Source organism: Pectinophora gossypiella, chromosome 21, assembly GCF_024362695.1.
Source record: "Pectinophora gossypiella chromosome 21, ilPecGoss1.1, whole genome shotgun sequence".
Taxonomy (NCBI): domain Eukaryota; kingdom Metazoa; phylum Arthropoda; class Insecta; order Lepidoptera; family Gelechiidae; genus Pectinophora; species Pectinophora gossypiella.
The window spans coordinates 2,256,317-2,272,106 of record NC_065424.1 but is presented as its reverse complement, the minus strand read 5'-3'; the positions used below and the strand labels follow the sequence as shown (position 1 = coordinate 2,272,106).

At 36.5% G+C, this 15,790-nt stretch overlaps 1 protein-coding gene across 2 annotated transcripts in view; it reads left to right on the top strand.

Moving 5' to 3' along the window:
• LOC126376528 (eyes absent homolog 2) overlaps positions 1-15,790 on the top strand; it is a 58,098-nt gene that overhangs the window by 31,718 nt on the left and 10,590 nt on the right. For both annotated transcript variants that reach the window (XM_050023980.1, XM_050023979.1), the window contains exons 3-8: positions 423-466; positions 10,742-11,064; positions 11,917-12,028; positions 14,068-14,172; positions 14,779-14,929; positions 15,284-15,437. In XM_050023980.1, coding sequence (XP_049879937.1) covers positions 423-466; positions 10,742-11,064; positions 11,917-12,028; positions 14,068-14,172; positions 14,779-14,929; positions 15,284-15,437 — 889 coding nt within the window. The remainder of the gene's footprint in view (positions 1-422; positions 467-10,741; positions 11,065-11,916; positions 12,029-14,067; positions 14,173-14,778; positions 14,930-15,283; positions 15,438-15,790) is intronic.

Here is a 15,790-nt window from a genome sequence, read left to right as displayed (position 1 = left end):
ATAATGGCCCCGATTCCTGGAGACATCTCTTAATTTTACTTTAAGTTATACCTGTCATTTTCTTATCCGCCGAAAAGGAAAGGGACGGATGATTGACAGCTCTTAATTTTAGGAAGAATGATTAAATGAATGAATAACCCGGGCGAATTTTTAGACGGTTGTTTTAGATTTGTGCTTAAAATTGACGTGTGTTCCATAAATTTTATGCTTGTCGATTACCCGTCCCTTTCCTTTTCGGCGGATAAGAAAATGACAGATATAACTTAAAATAAAATTAGATGGTATTTACAGGAATTAGCACCATTGTATAAATACTTGCTAGTGGCCTAGAGGTATAAAACGTCGCTTTATTTGTTGTGCATCTTTTAAATATTTACATTAAATTAATGTATTTTATTATTATATATTTATTGTTGTTACAGGCGAAACGAGCACGAGGAGACACTAACCCTGATGCTTCGGACCGGTGAGTCAACTCTATAGTTTTAACTAAGTACTAGTTACTCTATGCTACTAATAGCATTTGTATAGGGGCGGAAGGGAATAGGGAAACCACTGCCCTATTTTCCCTAAAAAAGTAACATGGAGAATGCTACGCCTCTTAAATGAATGTTGACGACCATAGCACACCTCAACACATACATTTTGATTAATTTTTGTAATTCAATTTTATTTTATTCAATTTAATGGCAACTCTCATGCATGTAACATTTATGTCATTAAAATAAAAAACAATCAAAAATGTGTTTATTATCAGAAATAATACAAAAAGAAAGAAGGCATATATTCTTCTCTTCTTTGCGAGTCGATGACCATCCAATGGCGATCCAATGTGATCGGTCCTCATCAGGCATATGTTAGGGGCACTTTATAAGTTTAACAAAATGAACAGAAGTTCCTAAACTAGACGGAGCCTGTATCTCGGGAAACCGTGGACAATGGGATACAAGTAAGTTTGGCGCAAAATTTGCCAAGTAAAATAATAAACTAATAAAATTTTGGTCCTTGTCACTATTTATTTATTGATTTAAATTATTATAAACATTACACTTTTGCGGGAGACGTCGGCCATTCAATTCTGTTCGATATTGTCATATAAAAATATTCTAAATTGTATATTTTTTTAACTTGTGTTGCCAGCAACAGTAGGTACAGTCATGAGCAATATAATGTACCCCCTTTAGGACTCTGTCGCACTAACATATTTGACATATAGTGGGACTTACAGTTCAATTTGTCAAAAAAGTTAATGTGACATGGTACCAAAGTGTATACATATTAATGCTCGTGACCGTACCTACCTACGAGTACTTTATTTATATACATGCCGCTAGTTTAGATCATCCAACCGACCTTTTTCAAACAACACGAAGTTTGCGAGTGCCCAAAACAATAAATAAATAATTAATCACGTTTACGATCAATATATTTTAATTTCATTCAATAAAGCACTCTTGACTCCCCTACACATAAAGTTCACTATCCACTTCACCCACTTCAATGTTTTTTATAAAGGTGCACACCCACTTCATATCCCGTACCTTTTCGGGACTGAATTAAAGTTTGCTAAACATTCAAGGGCTCTCCAAACGGGACATAATCCCGTGTAATCCCGGTATTGTATGCACACAATTGCCGTGAAAAGAGCTATTTAATAAAATCCCGGGACCGATATTAGGGCTGTCGATACTCCACTAGGGGTTCTAACGCCCTCCGTGGCCCAGTGGTTGAGCGTTGGGCTTACGATCCGGAGGTTCTGGATTCCCAGTGAGGATATATCATAAAAATCACTTTGTAATCCCTAGTGTGGAGAGGACATCACAGGCGGATCACCTGATGTATGATGGTCCGTTTGGTCCCGGTTACTACTTACTTATGTAAGTACCTACGTAGTCTTTACATGCGCCTGTCAGGAACCTTTGGCAGATCAATATTAACTCTCACTAAATTACCCAGGGTTAAGGTCCTCACAACCCACACGATAGAAGAGGACTCTTACGGGTCGCTAGAGACGTGTTCCACTAGTGATTTGCTCCATTGGTTGTTAGAAGTTATAGGTTGCTAAAGAGACACTCAGATCTGCCTGAGTCAAATTGGATTTTTTGTTTCCATAATTCAGGAATCGAATCTTGGTTTGATGGTCAAGATAACTTAACCATTATAATATAACAGCAGCCGTCACACGCCAACCGCATAAGTGAACCAATGCTATGGCTCATCTATCGCATTTCGCGTGATATGCGGGTTGTTACATCTACTTTGTTATAGGAATTAAGTAGATATGTATCCACAATATTTGCCACAACTTTAGAAACCAAATTATCTTCTAAATTAGTTTAAGAGTTTCCGATACTGACACAAGTAACACTTAATAAAAAAAACAATTTATAATATTAATTTAGATTATTTTTAACGTTTGCAACCCTGACAACGCCCCTGCAATCGGGAGCTTCGCGAATTATCACGCCCAGATCAAAGGATGTCACACAATAGGTTTAGTGTTACCATTTGAGGGACTCCATTCAAGATGTTCAAATATTTCCCGCTTCGACAGCTAATCCGACGAAATGGTGACAAATATTTCTTATTGATTTACTTATGGAAGACGCGAATTTTCAGATAGATCTTATTACATACACTTTTAGGTGCAATGTTGTAGGCAATATAATGTTCGAAATCGGTCCTTTTAAACTATGGATATAGACGAGAAGATATGATATGATTATATAAAATACCTACGATTATATAAAATATGACAAGACAAGGAATGCTATTTAACCGTAAATTAGATGCAAAATAGAAAATGTATTGTGATTACATTTTCATATTTTACTAGGTAACTTTCCTTTTTGATACTATCGTACCTTTATCATAAATATGTATACCTATATAAAGCATTCAAAAACACACCTTCAATAAACAGCAAAAATATAGAACCGAACTATAAAAAAAAACAATACTTACTACGTACCAAACTACGGATGGAAGAAAAAACTAAAACGCGTATTTATAACGACATTCGATACTTTAGATCCTGCCTGTCAAACAGTTAAAGAAATCGTACCGTGTAACGGAACGGAATCGCGTCAAAAAACTGATTTATACCACTCAAAACATGGTACGCAATATTTTTAGACCATTTTTAAAACTCACGGCTTGCTTAAGTAAAAAAAATAGTCATGTTTAACACTAATTAACCCGGGTATAAGTCAAAATGGAAACGGTTTTTGGAATGGAAAACGATTAGTCTTGTTTCTTTGACTGTCGCGAGCGGAATTGACATATTTTTTTAAAATACATAATGGTAGAGAAATCTCTAAAGGTTAATGATAATGTGGATATCGTTAAGATTGTCATCAAAATCTTTAACTTTCATTTATCATTTTAGAATAACGCAATTTGTTTTACGAATTACGAGAGTCATCAACTTTTATATTAAAAAAAATATTTATGTTTTCCATCTATGTAGGTATCTAAACTAATTAAAAACAGTATCAAACTGGTTACAACACAACCGGAAAGTATTATTAACCCTTTTATCGCACATTCCTCGACACAAGGACGCGACTGTCACGTTTGACGGATCATCTGTGATGTTTCGAGCACACTTTTGGCGGCAAAAACAAGCAATTAATAAAAATCTACATCATGGTTGACACGTGGGGTCCAAATGGCGGTTGCATACGCCTACTGGCCTTTTGGGGATCCCTGGTTTTGGGGTCAACACTTCAACACACCACAAAAAAGAATAACCTACGAGTTGGGAAAAGAGATTACCATGCATTCGTAGGTATTTCTTACAATATCGAAGTATGTGTATCGTATAGCCCGGGTCGGGCCCTAAACCACTAAATTCGATGAGTTTGAATTCATGTTCGCCTCCTTTTACATGGGACTTAAACATAGCTGGCATAGTGTAAGGTAACGAGCCTCAAATATGCATACACTTTGGTACCATGTCACATTAACTTTTTTGACAAATTGCACTGTAAGTTTCACTAAATGTCAAATATGTTAGTGCGACAGAGTCCTAAAGTGGGTACATTATATATTGCTCATGATTGTACTATACACTTTATCCTACCCCTTCGGGGATATAGGCGTGATGCTATGTTTTGATTCTTTAAGTACCTAGTATCTGGTTTAACTTAACGCGGACTCTAAATTAGGTACATTCAAAGTACAAAAGTAAGCTCTATACGAATTGTCGGCAAAAATCAGAGTAAAATGGCTTATTTTATACGCAGTTACGATTTAAGTGGATAAGTACCTATACATGTTGTGTACAGACATACATAAACTCGCGCCTGTGATCACTAATGCAGTGAGCAGAAAAACTAGAAATCCGAGAACTTCGGCCACTTTTGATACGAAGGACTAAAAAAAAACGAGACCATGTCATCGAAAATGGCATGCCTTTTAATGACATGTTCCCGTTATATGGAATCTATCATGTCGATTATTTTAAGTTCTTCAGCATCATCTTGAAGTAATACGGAACCCGCTCTAATTCTATTTAGAATCAGTCGGGTCCGACTGTTGCCCTTGCGAAGGGCAGAGAGAACTCATTGTTCTTGTCGAGGCACGGGTTTAAAGCCACCGGCCACGTGTATCACGTCACGAAATCATAAATATGATTTTAAAAATTAAAAACATTTTACTTACCACAGTTTTACATTTATTGACGCTCCATGCGCTTTTAGTACAGTCATCCCAAAGCTCTGTATCGCCTCAACCATCATTAATTATTCAATCACAAATATATTTAAAACGACTGCATTTTCGATAGCAATGAAATTGACGTTTAAAAGTAGAGAATATTTTCGAAAGTTAAAAAAAATATATATTTGCGATTCTATGCAGCTTAAAACACAATATGGGACTTTATTGCACAATTAAAAACAAAACAAACACATCTTATAAATAAGAAAAAAAATTGCGATTTAAAATTATACCAATTACTTACTTAATTCCATTCAATTTGGTCAAGTTTATTTTTAAAGAAAATTTAATTTGAAGTCAAAATAAAAGCTCGAAAGGCGGCAGAGGCATTATAATGAGTATGAGTATGAGTATGAGTATTTATTCGCATAACAATTACAAGAATTGTGTTCGAAATACTGAAATAGAATGGTAAAAAATAAGTTTAACAAGCAATCAAAAAAAATAAATGAACTTAACAGTACGGTACTTACTTCAATATTATTATGAAGTGTCAAAAAACTCTTATCGTAACTAACTTAATCTGTAATTAATTATAAACTAAAACTAACAAAGGAAACAAGCTATACAACATTTACAACTTGCATAAATAATACAATATTTATCAAACGTACCGTTCATAACAGCCAGTCCTTGTTTTAAAAAGTGGACCCTTGTTTATACTAGTTCCCGCCATTTTCAAGTGTCACTTTTGCCGCCTTCAGTTCAACGTTATCGGATATCAAAAGGAACGCTTTATTTTTTTAATGTTGGCACCATTGTCGCTATCTTTTTAATTGAAAGCTTTTTAATGTGGCCTTTTACTGTGCTAGGATTGCGTAGTAAAATAATAGAATACAATATGTGTGTCCTTTTAATATTATTTTGGAATTTAAATCGTGATTAAATTATTTTTTCCTATAGAATTTAATTGAAGAAAAAATAACAAGAAGTTGTGAAAAATATGTGTTGTGGTATTTTTTAATCCACACATTTTTGTCTGGAAAATATTTCTTTGATAGAAGAATATCCTTTGCTGAAGTTTTATGTAAATGCTCTTGTCTGTTTAATTTGTTACTTATATGATTATCTATCTACCTATACGGTCTATATTATTAGATTAATGGACTGTATCAAAATCAAACAGTAGAAGTAGGTACCTATCTATATAAATTTATTAACGTGCAAGTTTAACATGCAAAATTATTCGTCAACTTTCACCCTACGGAACCGTATCCTAAAAAATACCCAGCAAAAGCATTTTTTCAGCTCTTTTTACTTTCAGTAGTCATCGTAAATCGTTTACTGCATGCATCCAACAAAAGACTTCAAACGTCCGATAGAAAGAGTAATAAAACAGTTGTCATTCCGTCTTCGGCCATATGGTGACGATGATTCATAGACAAGTGTCACATTTTTAGTTTGATGTTTCAGTTTTTTTAGTAATGATAATGTTATAATTAGCCAAATGTTGATAATTGTGATGTTGTAATTTTGTTGAATGGTAGTATATATCTTACGAATACTTACATTTTTATTGCTGTTAAATAAAAAGATATCCTATTAGATAAATACTAAATCAGTAAGTTAATTCAGTCTGTAGTTGGTAGAGAAACACACAGAAACCTTTTTTGTGGCGCGAAATTTGAAATTAATAATGAAGAAAATATGTTTTATTTTTCTAATAAATATTTTAAAGGGGTTTCAAGAAAATAAAATATTGTTAATAAGTAAATACCTAAAATAAGCGTTTGTAATTTTTTAAATAGTTTTCGGAAAACTCAAGTACCCAATTACATAGACCGTAAGCTTATTTCATGCCCGGTTAAATAGGCAAAAGGACTACCTAGTCAAATGAGATACTTTTTTAGTTAATTTCTATGGAGTTTGTATAAGAAATACCGTATGACGGACATAATGTACAAACTTTTATTTAGGTAATTAAAATTCCTAAGTCAATCAAAATTAAAAATGACAATCATTCAATCATCTGAACTGGCTTCTATTTCTAAATTAGCATTTTATAAATCACTAGCTTTTGCCCGCGACTTCGTCCACGTGGCGTGTTATAAAAGAGAACTATTTTTCATACAAAAGGATTTTCCCGCTAATTCCCATTCCCGTGGGAATTTCGGGAATTCCTTTCTTAGTGCACCTCTACGGTACCTAAGCTACGTTCCATCCAAATTTCAAGTGCCTACGTTTAGCCGTTTAGGCTGTGCGTTGATATGTCAGTCAGTCAGTTTCTCCTTTTATATATTTAGATTCTAGACCCAGTCTAAAATACTTATATTTTTTCGCCAATTACTTATCTCTCATTCCAAATTTAAAAAATTAAAACGTCTGACACGACAAAATTGCCAAATAATTATTGAAGAAAAAAAAAACTATGAATCACAAATATTATTAAATCATATTTGGGAATAAAACAAAAATTCCACGAACAGGTGTTGTTAAGAAGTTGTCATATTCGATCATTAGCATATATTTTGCCTCATTAGTGAAGTAGTTATATTAATTTTATTATAAAATATGAATATCTGGGCGCGTCCATTCTTCTAACATTATTATATCGTTCATTATGAAACTAGCCTTCGCTTTTTTTATAAATTAGGCACGAGAGTGACGCCATAATGCCACCTGGGGTTTCATTAATCTACATATCGTCACTTTATAGTGAAAACCATGTAAACGAAATTTTTTGAAAAATTACATTGGATGTGATTTTTGTAACCAAAAACCTCGCAAATACTCGCAATATACTGGCTGGTTTCAATACTTTCAATCCAGGTAGGTAAACAATTATAGTCTCAAGTTTTATCCGGATTGAAATAAATTGAATGAAATCTTTTTGTTGAAAACGTTTTGCTGAAAATACCATCGGGACGTGAATTTTCACAAAAGCGCTTGTGGTTTTCACTATAAGCCGACGATAACTAGGTTTGAAATTACGAATTATTTTTCTAGGTCTTGCTTTCGTATATGCACAATATTGTTTTCTAGGTGAATTGCCTGATTGTCCGAAAGTAAGATGATCCGTGCTTGGGAGGCACGTTAAACCGTTGGTCCCGGTTACTTCTTACTGACGTAAGTATGTATTCGTTACATGAGCCATGTCAGGGCCTTTGGCGGCTCAATAATAACCCTGACACCGGGGTTGATGAGGTTGGTAATCCATCTTACAATGCACACGATAGAAGAAGAAGAATCAATAACAGTTTTTCCTTTCTGATTTTATTCGACTGAGTAATGCGAGTTGCGCCACCAATTCCTATATCTCTTCGAATAGTTTACAGAAAATAGGTTATGTAAAAAAAAAACTACGGCAACGATTAACTAATGGAAAGGAACTGACATCATTTCATAAGAGTTCCATAATGTTTATGATAAAACAGCAATATAACATTTCCCTAGAAACCTGTCATCCAACCTCACTGAGTATTTCACCATCAGCTAATCAGTACACCACCCATCTCTGACGTCATCATTGCACAGAACTCACTGCCAGTGATAATGATTTAAATTAATCAGAACACATGCACATATTTAGATAACTTTACATAGGGCTGAACTGTTGCTATCAAGTTATGTTGCCCTGGTACTTTAAATGTTTAGTTAGTGGTCTATATTTTTTTTTGTACCAAGGACAGAATATCAAATATCCAATTGCTTCAATACAAACACACAAAGTGTATTTTATAGACTCATATTTATTTTTCATCCCATTTACCTGATCCTATTTTTGTGTAAATTTCCGTTCCCGAATGTTATTTTCCTTCCTTTTGGTTTCCCAATCTTTTAAAACTTGTCATTGGCACAAAGCAGCACTAGTGCCATTACAAAAAAAGTGTATTTTATAAAAGCCGAATTTAACTTTTTACTTATCAATATGCAAGTATAACACGCCAGTGAAATGCATTCAAATATATAAAATATTTTTATTTGGTTGAAATATTTTTCGTATGAACATGGGTTGCAAGTAGCGTTTGATTACTTGGGGCTCTGCCCACCCCATTAGGGATTACAGGCGTGAGTTTAAGATATATATTTTTTTTTATTTATTATGAGGAGCCGCCTATAACTGCCGCAGTTGTAATATTAAATAATACCTACTTAGACGGTAAGGAAGTCACGGGCCGAAGGTGTACTAGTTGTTATCATATTAAACGGAAGAGGCAACCCTAGCCCACAAATACGATGGCACATGTTGTGTGTGTCACTACATTTGGTCCATTAATGTAAATGACTATAATTTGTAATTTAGTGTAAACATCTGATTGTCGGATGATTGGTGAAATATGTTTTATGACGTGTCGTGTTCACTCACTCGCTGGGTTCATGATTTATTTGATCATTTGTGTCATTTACTTTTATGGATTTAATGGCTGTTATGGCCATTAACAGAAAGAAAAAAAAATTAGAATTATCTAAGTAAATATTTGAATGCCCTGTACAGATTTTCATACCGGAAAGTTAAAGTCAACTAAGGGTAGGACCTATAGAGCCATACGGACCTCCGCGATTCCTTGGTAAGACCCTTTGTTCTATAATTGAACTTATGTTTTCCTCTCGGATTGGACGGTTAGACAGGCAGTGACTTCTGTAAAAAACCGGACCTGTTTTTAGTTTGGGTCTTTGGTTAGGCAAGCATAGCCCGTGAAAAATAGGATTACTCAGCCGCTGGGGAGATAACTATAAGGTGAATTAGTAACATTATCATTACAGTTTTCGCTTTTCCCAACAAAGCACTTCAAACGCACAATAATTACCAATTCCATCAAATTGAAAACCCGGTCAAAAATAGCGCCATTAAAAAAATAAAGCATCAAACTTAATGGCAGAGTGTAATTGTTTCCCGTGCCTGAGATGAAGACATTCGGGATAAGAATGTTTGTGGATGCTTTGTGACCAGCCGGCGGTGGAACACTTGGAGAGCTGTTAAACATTTTATGTCTTCATACACGCTACACTAAGTATAGCATTTATTTTGAAGGAAGGAACTATAGTATCGGGCATATTAGAGGCATATTACGCGATGCTATAGAGTAAGGAATAATACTACCTACTTCTTCTTCTTCTATCGTGTGGGTAGTGAGGTGGAGTACTAACCTCATCAACCCTGGTATCAGGCTTACTATTGAGCCGCCAAAGGCCCGTGACATGGCTCATGTAACGACTACTTACTTACATCAGTAATTAGTAACCAGGACCAACGGCTTAACGTGCCTTCCGAAGCACGGACCATCTTATTTTCGGACAATCTGGTGATCAGCCAGTTAATTTTCTAACCAAACTAGGGATCACAAAGTAATTTTTGTGATATGTCCCCACCGGGAATCGTACCCGGGACCTCCGGATCGTGAGCCCAACGCGCAACCACTGGCAACGCTCCGGTGGTAGGTTTATCCCGATCAATCGCGTAATGTAAACGGACCTTTACCTTATCTTAAATAGATATCGGACAATAGATTCATGTTTTTTGTTAGTATGAATGAATCTATGCTCGAACATTCAAGAGGTTAAAAGGATGCGAATTATGTCTAGTGGTCTCAAAAATAATTACATTTTGAGGGTTACCTGCTGACTCTACTTATTTATTTTCTCTCGGTGTAGAGTACCTCACAAAAGGCACGATTTTATAGAGATACTATGATACTATGATAGATACTATGTATGTAATTTCATTTATTATTTACGTTAAGCGTTAAATACCCTTTCTTTTTTTCATTCTTCTAGCTAGATTGCATATAGAATTGTGACGTACGACAAACTACTTATAGATGAGACTTGATTCACTTGTCATGACTAGATAACTGTGGGCGGATAACGACTAAAATAGATTAGGATGATAGATTCTATACTCTGGCCTTTTTTATTGAACATTACTATCTTAGGTATGCTATTAGATATTTCTATTAGGAATAAGCTGACTTACTCTATGGGTGTTTTTGGCTACCCGTATTTACATGTATAGGTATACATAGTAGGTGTACGTATTTGTATGAAACTCTGAATTCAACCCAATATTTCCCCATTCCAGACTATCAGGCGAAGTCAACACAAGCCCGTGCGAGTCGGAATCAACGTCAAACTCCCCGCCATCATTACTGCAGGATGCTTCGCTCCCTGCGCTCCTAGTGTCTGGCAGCTCGACGCTCTTCCAGAACACTCCAACAACGAGTAACCTGAGCCTGTCAGCTGTTGATAGCCTATGCTTGCCTGGTAGTTCAGACGTGGAGCTGCCGAACGGATGCGCGTCGAACTCGCTCGGCGGACTCGCTCTGCCTCTGACGTCATCCGGCGGGCTCTGTTCCACCTCCTCGTCATCCGCGGTCGCCTGGTTGATGAATGACGATAGTGCGGGTGAGTTATCAAAGATTTTTCTAGAATGTACTTGAGATTTAAGAAGTATCTACGGTAAATACATACGGGTCTTGCAAGGCGAAGGCTTTAGAAATATCGGGTACCTAACGCTAGCCTCAATAGAGAGAGATGCAGATGAATAAATGTATCTATTAACTATTAAGTAAATAAATATTAACCGTCTCTGTGGTCCAGTGGTTGAGCGAGATTCACGATCCGGAGGCCCCGGGTTCGAATTCCGGTGGGGACATATCATAAAAATAACTTTGTGATCCCTAGTTACAGGCTGATCACCGTGGTCCGTGCTTCGGAAGGCACGTTAAGCCGTTGATCCCGGTTACTATTTACTGATGTAAGTGAGTAATCGTTACGTGAGCCATGTCAGGGGCCTTTGGCAGCTCAATCATAACCCTGACACCAGGGTTGATGAGGCTGGTATTCTACCTCACAACCTATAGACACGATAAGAAGAAGAAATAAATAAATATCGACACAGTTTATTCAGATAGGCGAATCCTTTTACTATAATGACGAGGCAGATTCCAAAGGGATACTTACCATCAAAATACCTAAACAATATTGGTGAATTGTTTTTCTAACAGCCTGATGTTATAGCCGACAAGCGCGAGAGGCGACACAGAAATGAAAGGGCCGATTTACCACCTGCACCATCTAATAACCCTCAACTACAATGCCAGTCGTGCGGCCGCTACTGTCGCTCTCGCATCGGACTTTACAGCCATTTTAAAAGCTGCCACAGAAACGCTGTTTGAATCATCTGATAAAGATGTAAAGGCCTGAGATGAGATGATGATGAAGTTATAGAAGTTTATTTACTCTATATTTCCACAGGAGGTGTTAAGAGCGAGGTGCGCAGCCCGGGGTTGTGCGAAGCAGACGTGGCGCTGTACGGAGAAACCCTGCCGTATGACCAGACCGCCTTGCCGTACCAATACTACAATAGGTAAGGACTTGTGTTGACTACGTAAGTACCTATAACATTAACCTACCTAACCTAACCTAACAAACCCAAATTTCGTGCCGCCGATGTCGCCCGGAACCGCGATATAATACCCATAAAATACAAAAAAATCATGCAGATTCCTAATTAGTAAACCATTAATATTCATCAGGTGTTTGTGTCACGCTATTTTAATTGTATATAATAAGTCTACGGAAAAATGATAAATAATTCATGAATTTATACATAATTAAATTGTATTGTTGACTTTAAACAATGTTTAATGTCTATCATAATCAAAATGGTGATTTAAAATCGTGTTTAATAACGATGAAACTCACTGAGATTTGAAGTACCTAAATCAATCTAAAATAAAACAAATTAAACACGGTTTTACCCATGGTTCTAAATTGTAATCTAACTTGTTACGCCATCTAGCGGGCGATAGCGAAAGTAGTACGGAATGAAACATTGAACAGCTTATAAAAATTTAATTCTCAGAACATCACAAGTCGGCAATACGTCCATTGCCTACTGCTAATATTAAAATTATTATATTATGACATTTTTCACAAACCCAGTTGGCTCGACCTTTACTACTATTAGATCCGAAATAAGTGATTTTGAATTTCATTTACAGATGTCGTTACGGTTCACCACCTATCACGTTGGTAGATGCAGAAAGCTCGGTGAGGTGTGGGTAGTACATTTTGGCATGTACTACCCATAGTACATGTTTACAAAAAGACTAAATAATATTCTAGGTTGCTAATGATTATTGTCTTCCAGTCTTGTGAGATTTACTTAATGCCATTTTCTTTTAATTGTTCAATAACGTGATTGATGTGGCCTTCCACCGGTCAAGTTCGTTGACCTAGTCCACGTGTGGGGTTGACGAACCCTCGAGGATTATGGGAAGCCAATATAAGGAGCGTACTTAATTGTATCGGGTGATTAATGTGTGAATTTCTACGTATTTTCACTATTTTTAGACATTAGTTTCGTTATTATGACTTGACATTGAGGGCATTGACGTAAAAACGTAAATACTCATTTACAATCTATGCTGTATTTGTAAAACTCTATTGCCACTGAACTATGTCTTCATAACCCACTATATTATCTTAAAATGTTTTAACAGCACAGAATAAATATTCGAATTAGAGAAAATGAAAAAAGCCTTCAGCGACGCGCACCACGTTACCGTTCATTCCTTTTCTAACCTCTTTTTATCTCATACTTCTCACTCTTCCACTCTGTTCAACCGAATACGTCTTCACTCAAATCTTTTGTCTTTCACACACGTATCTTGCATCTCTGTCTCACTTACCTGTCTCTCTCTTACTCGTTCATCTTATATTATCTTACTCTTTTACCTACACTTGAATACATTCATATTAAAAACTTACATTTTATGGGAGAGAGAATAACGTGACAGAAGGTTATATAGAAAAGGAAATCCAGGCTGTAGTAGTGCTGCTTACTTACCTAAAATGATGAAAAATATTTGTTATCATTAATAGTTTACAATCAATCAATAACTCTCTATTGCACAAAACATCAGGACATATACATACGATTAAAAATAAGCACAATAGGCGGCCTTATTGCTAAACAGCAATTTCTGCCAGGCAACATTAGGGTGAAAGAAGTGACTTTATTTAACATAAACAGCCTATATACGTCCCACTGCTAGGCACAAGCCTCCCTCAATCAACCGGAGGGGGGTATGGAGCATACTCCACCACGCTGCTCCAATGCGGGTTGGTAGAGGTGTTTTTTTACAGCTAATGGCCGGGACCAACGGCTTAACGTGCCCTCCGAAGTACGGAATCATCTTACTTTTTGGGACAATCAGGTGATTCAAGCCTGAAAAATCCTTACCAAACAAAGGACAGTCTCACAAAGTGATTTCGACAATGTCCCCATCGGGAATCGAACCCGGACCTCCAGATCGTGAGCCTAACGCTCTAACCACTAGACCACGGAGGCTGTTATTCTTATTATATTCTTATTATTCTAATTTATTTCTATGTTGGCAGTATGCAGCAGTATGGTGGTGGCGGCACGGCGTCTTCGTATGTCAGTTCGTCTCTCTACAACCAGCCCTACGCTGCGTACTCCGCTCCGCATAACACCAATAATAGGTGAGTACCTACTCCTTCATCATCATCATCAGCTGTACGACGCCAACTGCTGGGCATAGGCCTCCCCCAAGGATTTCCACGACAATCGGTCTTGCGCTACGACTGCACCTGGCAACATACAACACGTGCACACTGAGGACCGACGAGAAGCTACCTACTCCTTAATGTCTAAGAATTAAAAAATAATAAACGAGCAAAAATTTGTCTCAATTTTAAAACTCAGATTGAAATTAATTTAAATAAATCGAGGTTTTGCTAAAAAAATATCACATCAGAATGTATTTTTTCAGAAAGACGCTTACCTAGTTATCACACTATAAGGCGACCACATATTACTTTTATAAGTAAACCAGCTACCTGTAGGTGGTCTAAGTTATATCACTATTATAGCAGGTGCACCCAATATTTAAGGTGGGTACAGTTAATGCAAAGCCCACTCGCGTCGGACATAGTACTGCGGCGCGGAAGACAAGAGAGAAACCACTGTCCTATTATTCCCTAACAAAGCAACATAGAGAATGCTACACAACAAGAGCGTCGCTCTCAAATTAAATTTAGTATAATATTTCCCTAATACCTGCAATAAATCACTCTTAACCCAATTAGGTCATCGTGCAAGGCGCCGCCGACGTACCTAAGCTACGGCGTAGGCGGCGTGGGCACAGTGTCTGGCGGAGGGTTCAGCACGCAACCATCGCCTTACGCCTACTCCTCCTACAATGGGGGGCTGGCACAGTCGTTCCCTGCTACTCAACAGGTAAGTTTACTAAAAACCATTCAATAAAGAATTATTTTCTACGTATCGAACGGCAACTCGACGCTCCCAACCAGCGGCTGAGCTAGGTTAATCCTTGGGAATAGCTATTTTAAATATTTGTATCATTTATCATGATTTTTATGAAGACAACTAAAGTAATATTATAATTTTCTTATCAATAAAAAGTAATTTGGAATGTGCATAATATACCTATTTATAGTGATATAAATGATTATTCCTACATAGTAGCGCCATCTAGTGGGCAGTAGTAAAATTAAAATCATTAAGACGTTTATGAAACCATCTTTTCCGATTTATATTCATTGTTTTATAAACTATTATTATATTTTGTAGGAATACAGCAGTTATGCCGGCTATGCGGAACACAATGTGGCGGCGCAATACAGTGGATACTACGCAGCGCCCAGTTACTCGCCTTATGTTAGCTCACCCAGCAGTAGTGGGAGCGCGGGCCATACGTCCTACCATTTAGGAGGCGCTCTGTCAGGTAAACGATGATTATGATGAAATAATACCATTTCGAATAACAAAGATTACAATGAAAATAAATAAATTAAAATAGTTATCATACTGCCATCTTGTATCTTTTTGAACAAACTACGGTAATGAAAACGAATTTATTACACCAACATTACCACAAAGAATACTTCCGACATTTTGACACCACTGTCTGACTGACAGTGACAGTATCAGTCGCAGTCGAAAAGAGTAAAGTTGTCAAAGTCAAAATTGCTATGCATGCATCTATACATTTATCTATACCTATAAGAAAAATGTTTACAAACATCATAAAAACTTGATAACTTTCTTCACAAGGCGATTAAACTGATATAATTATAA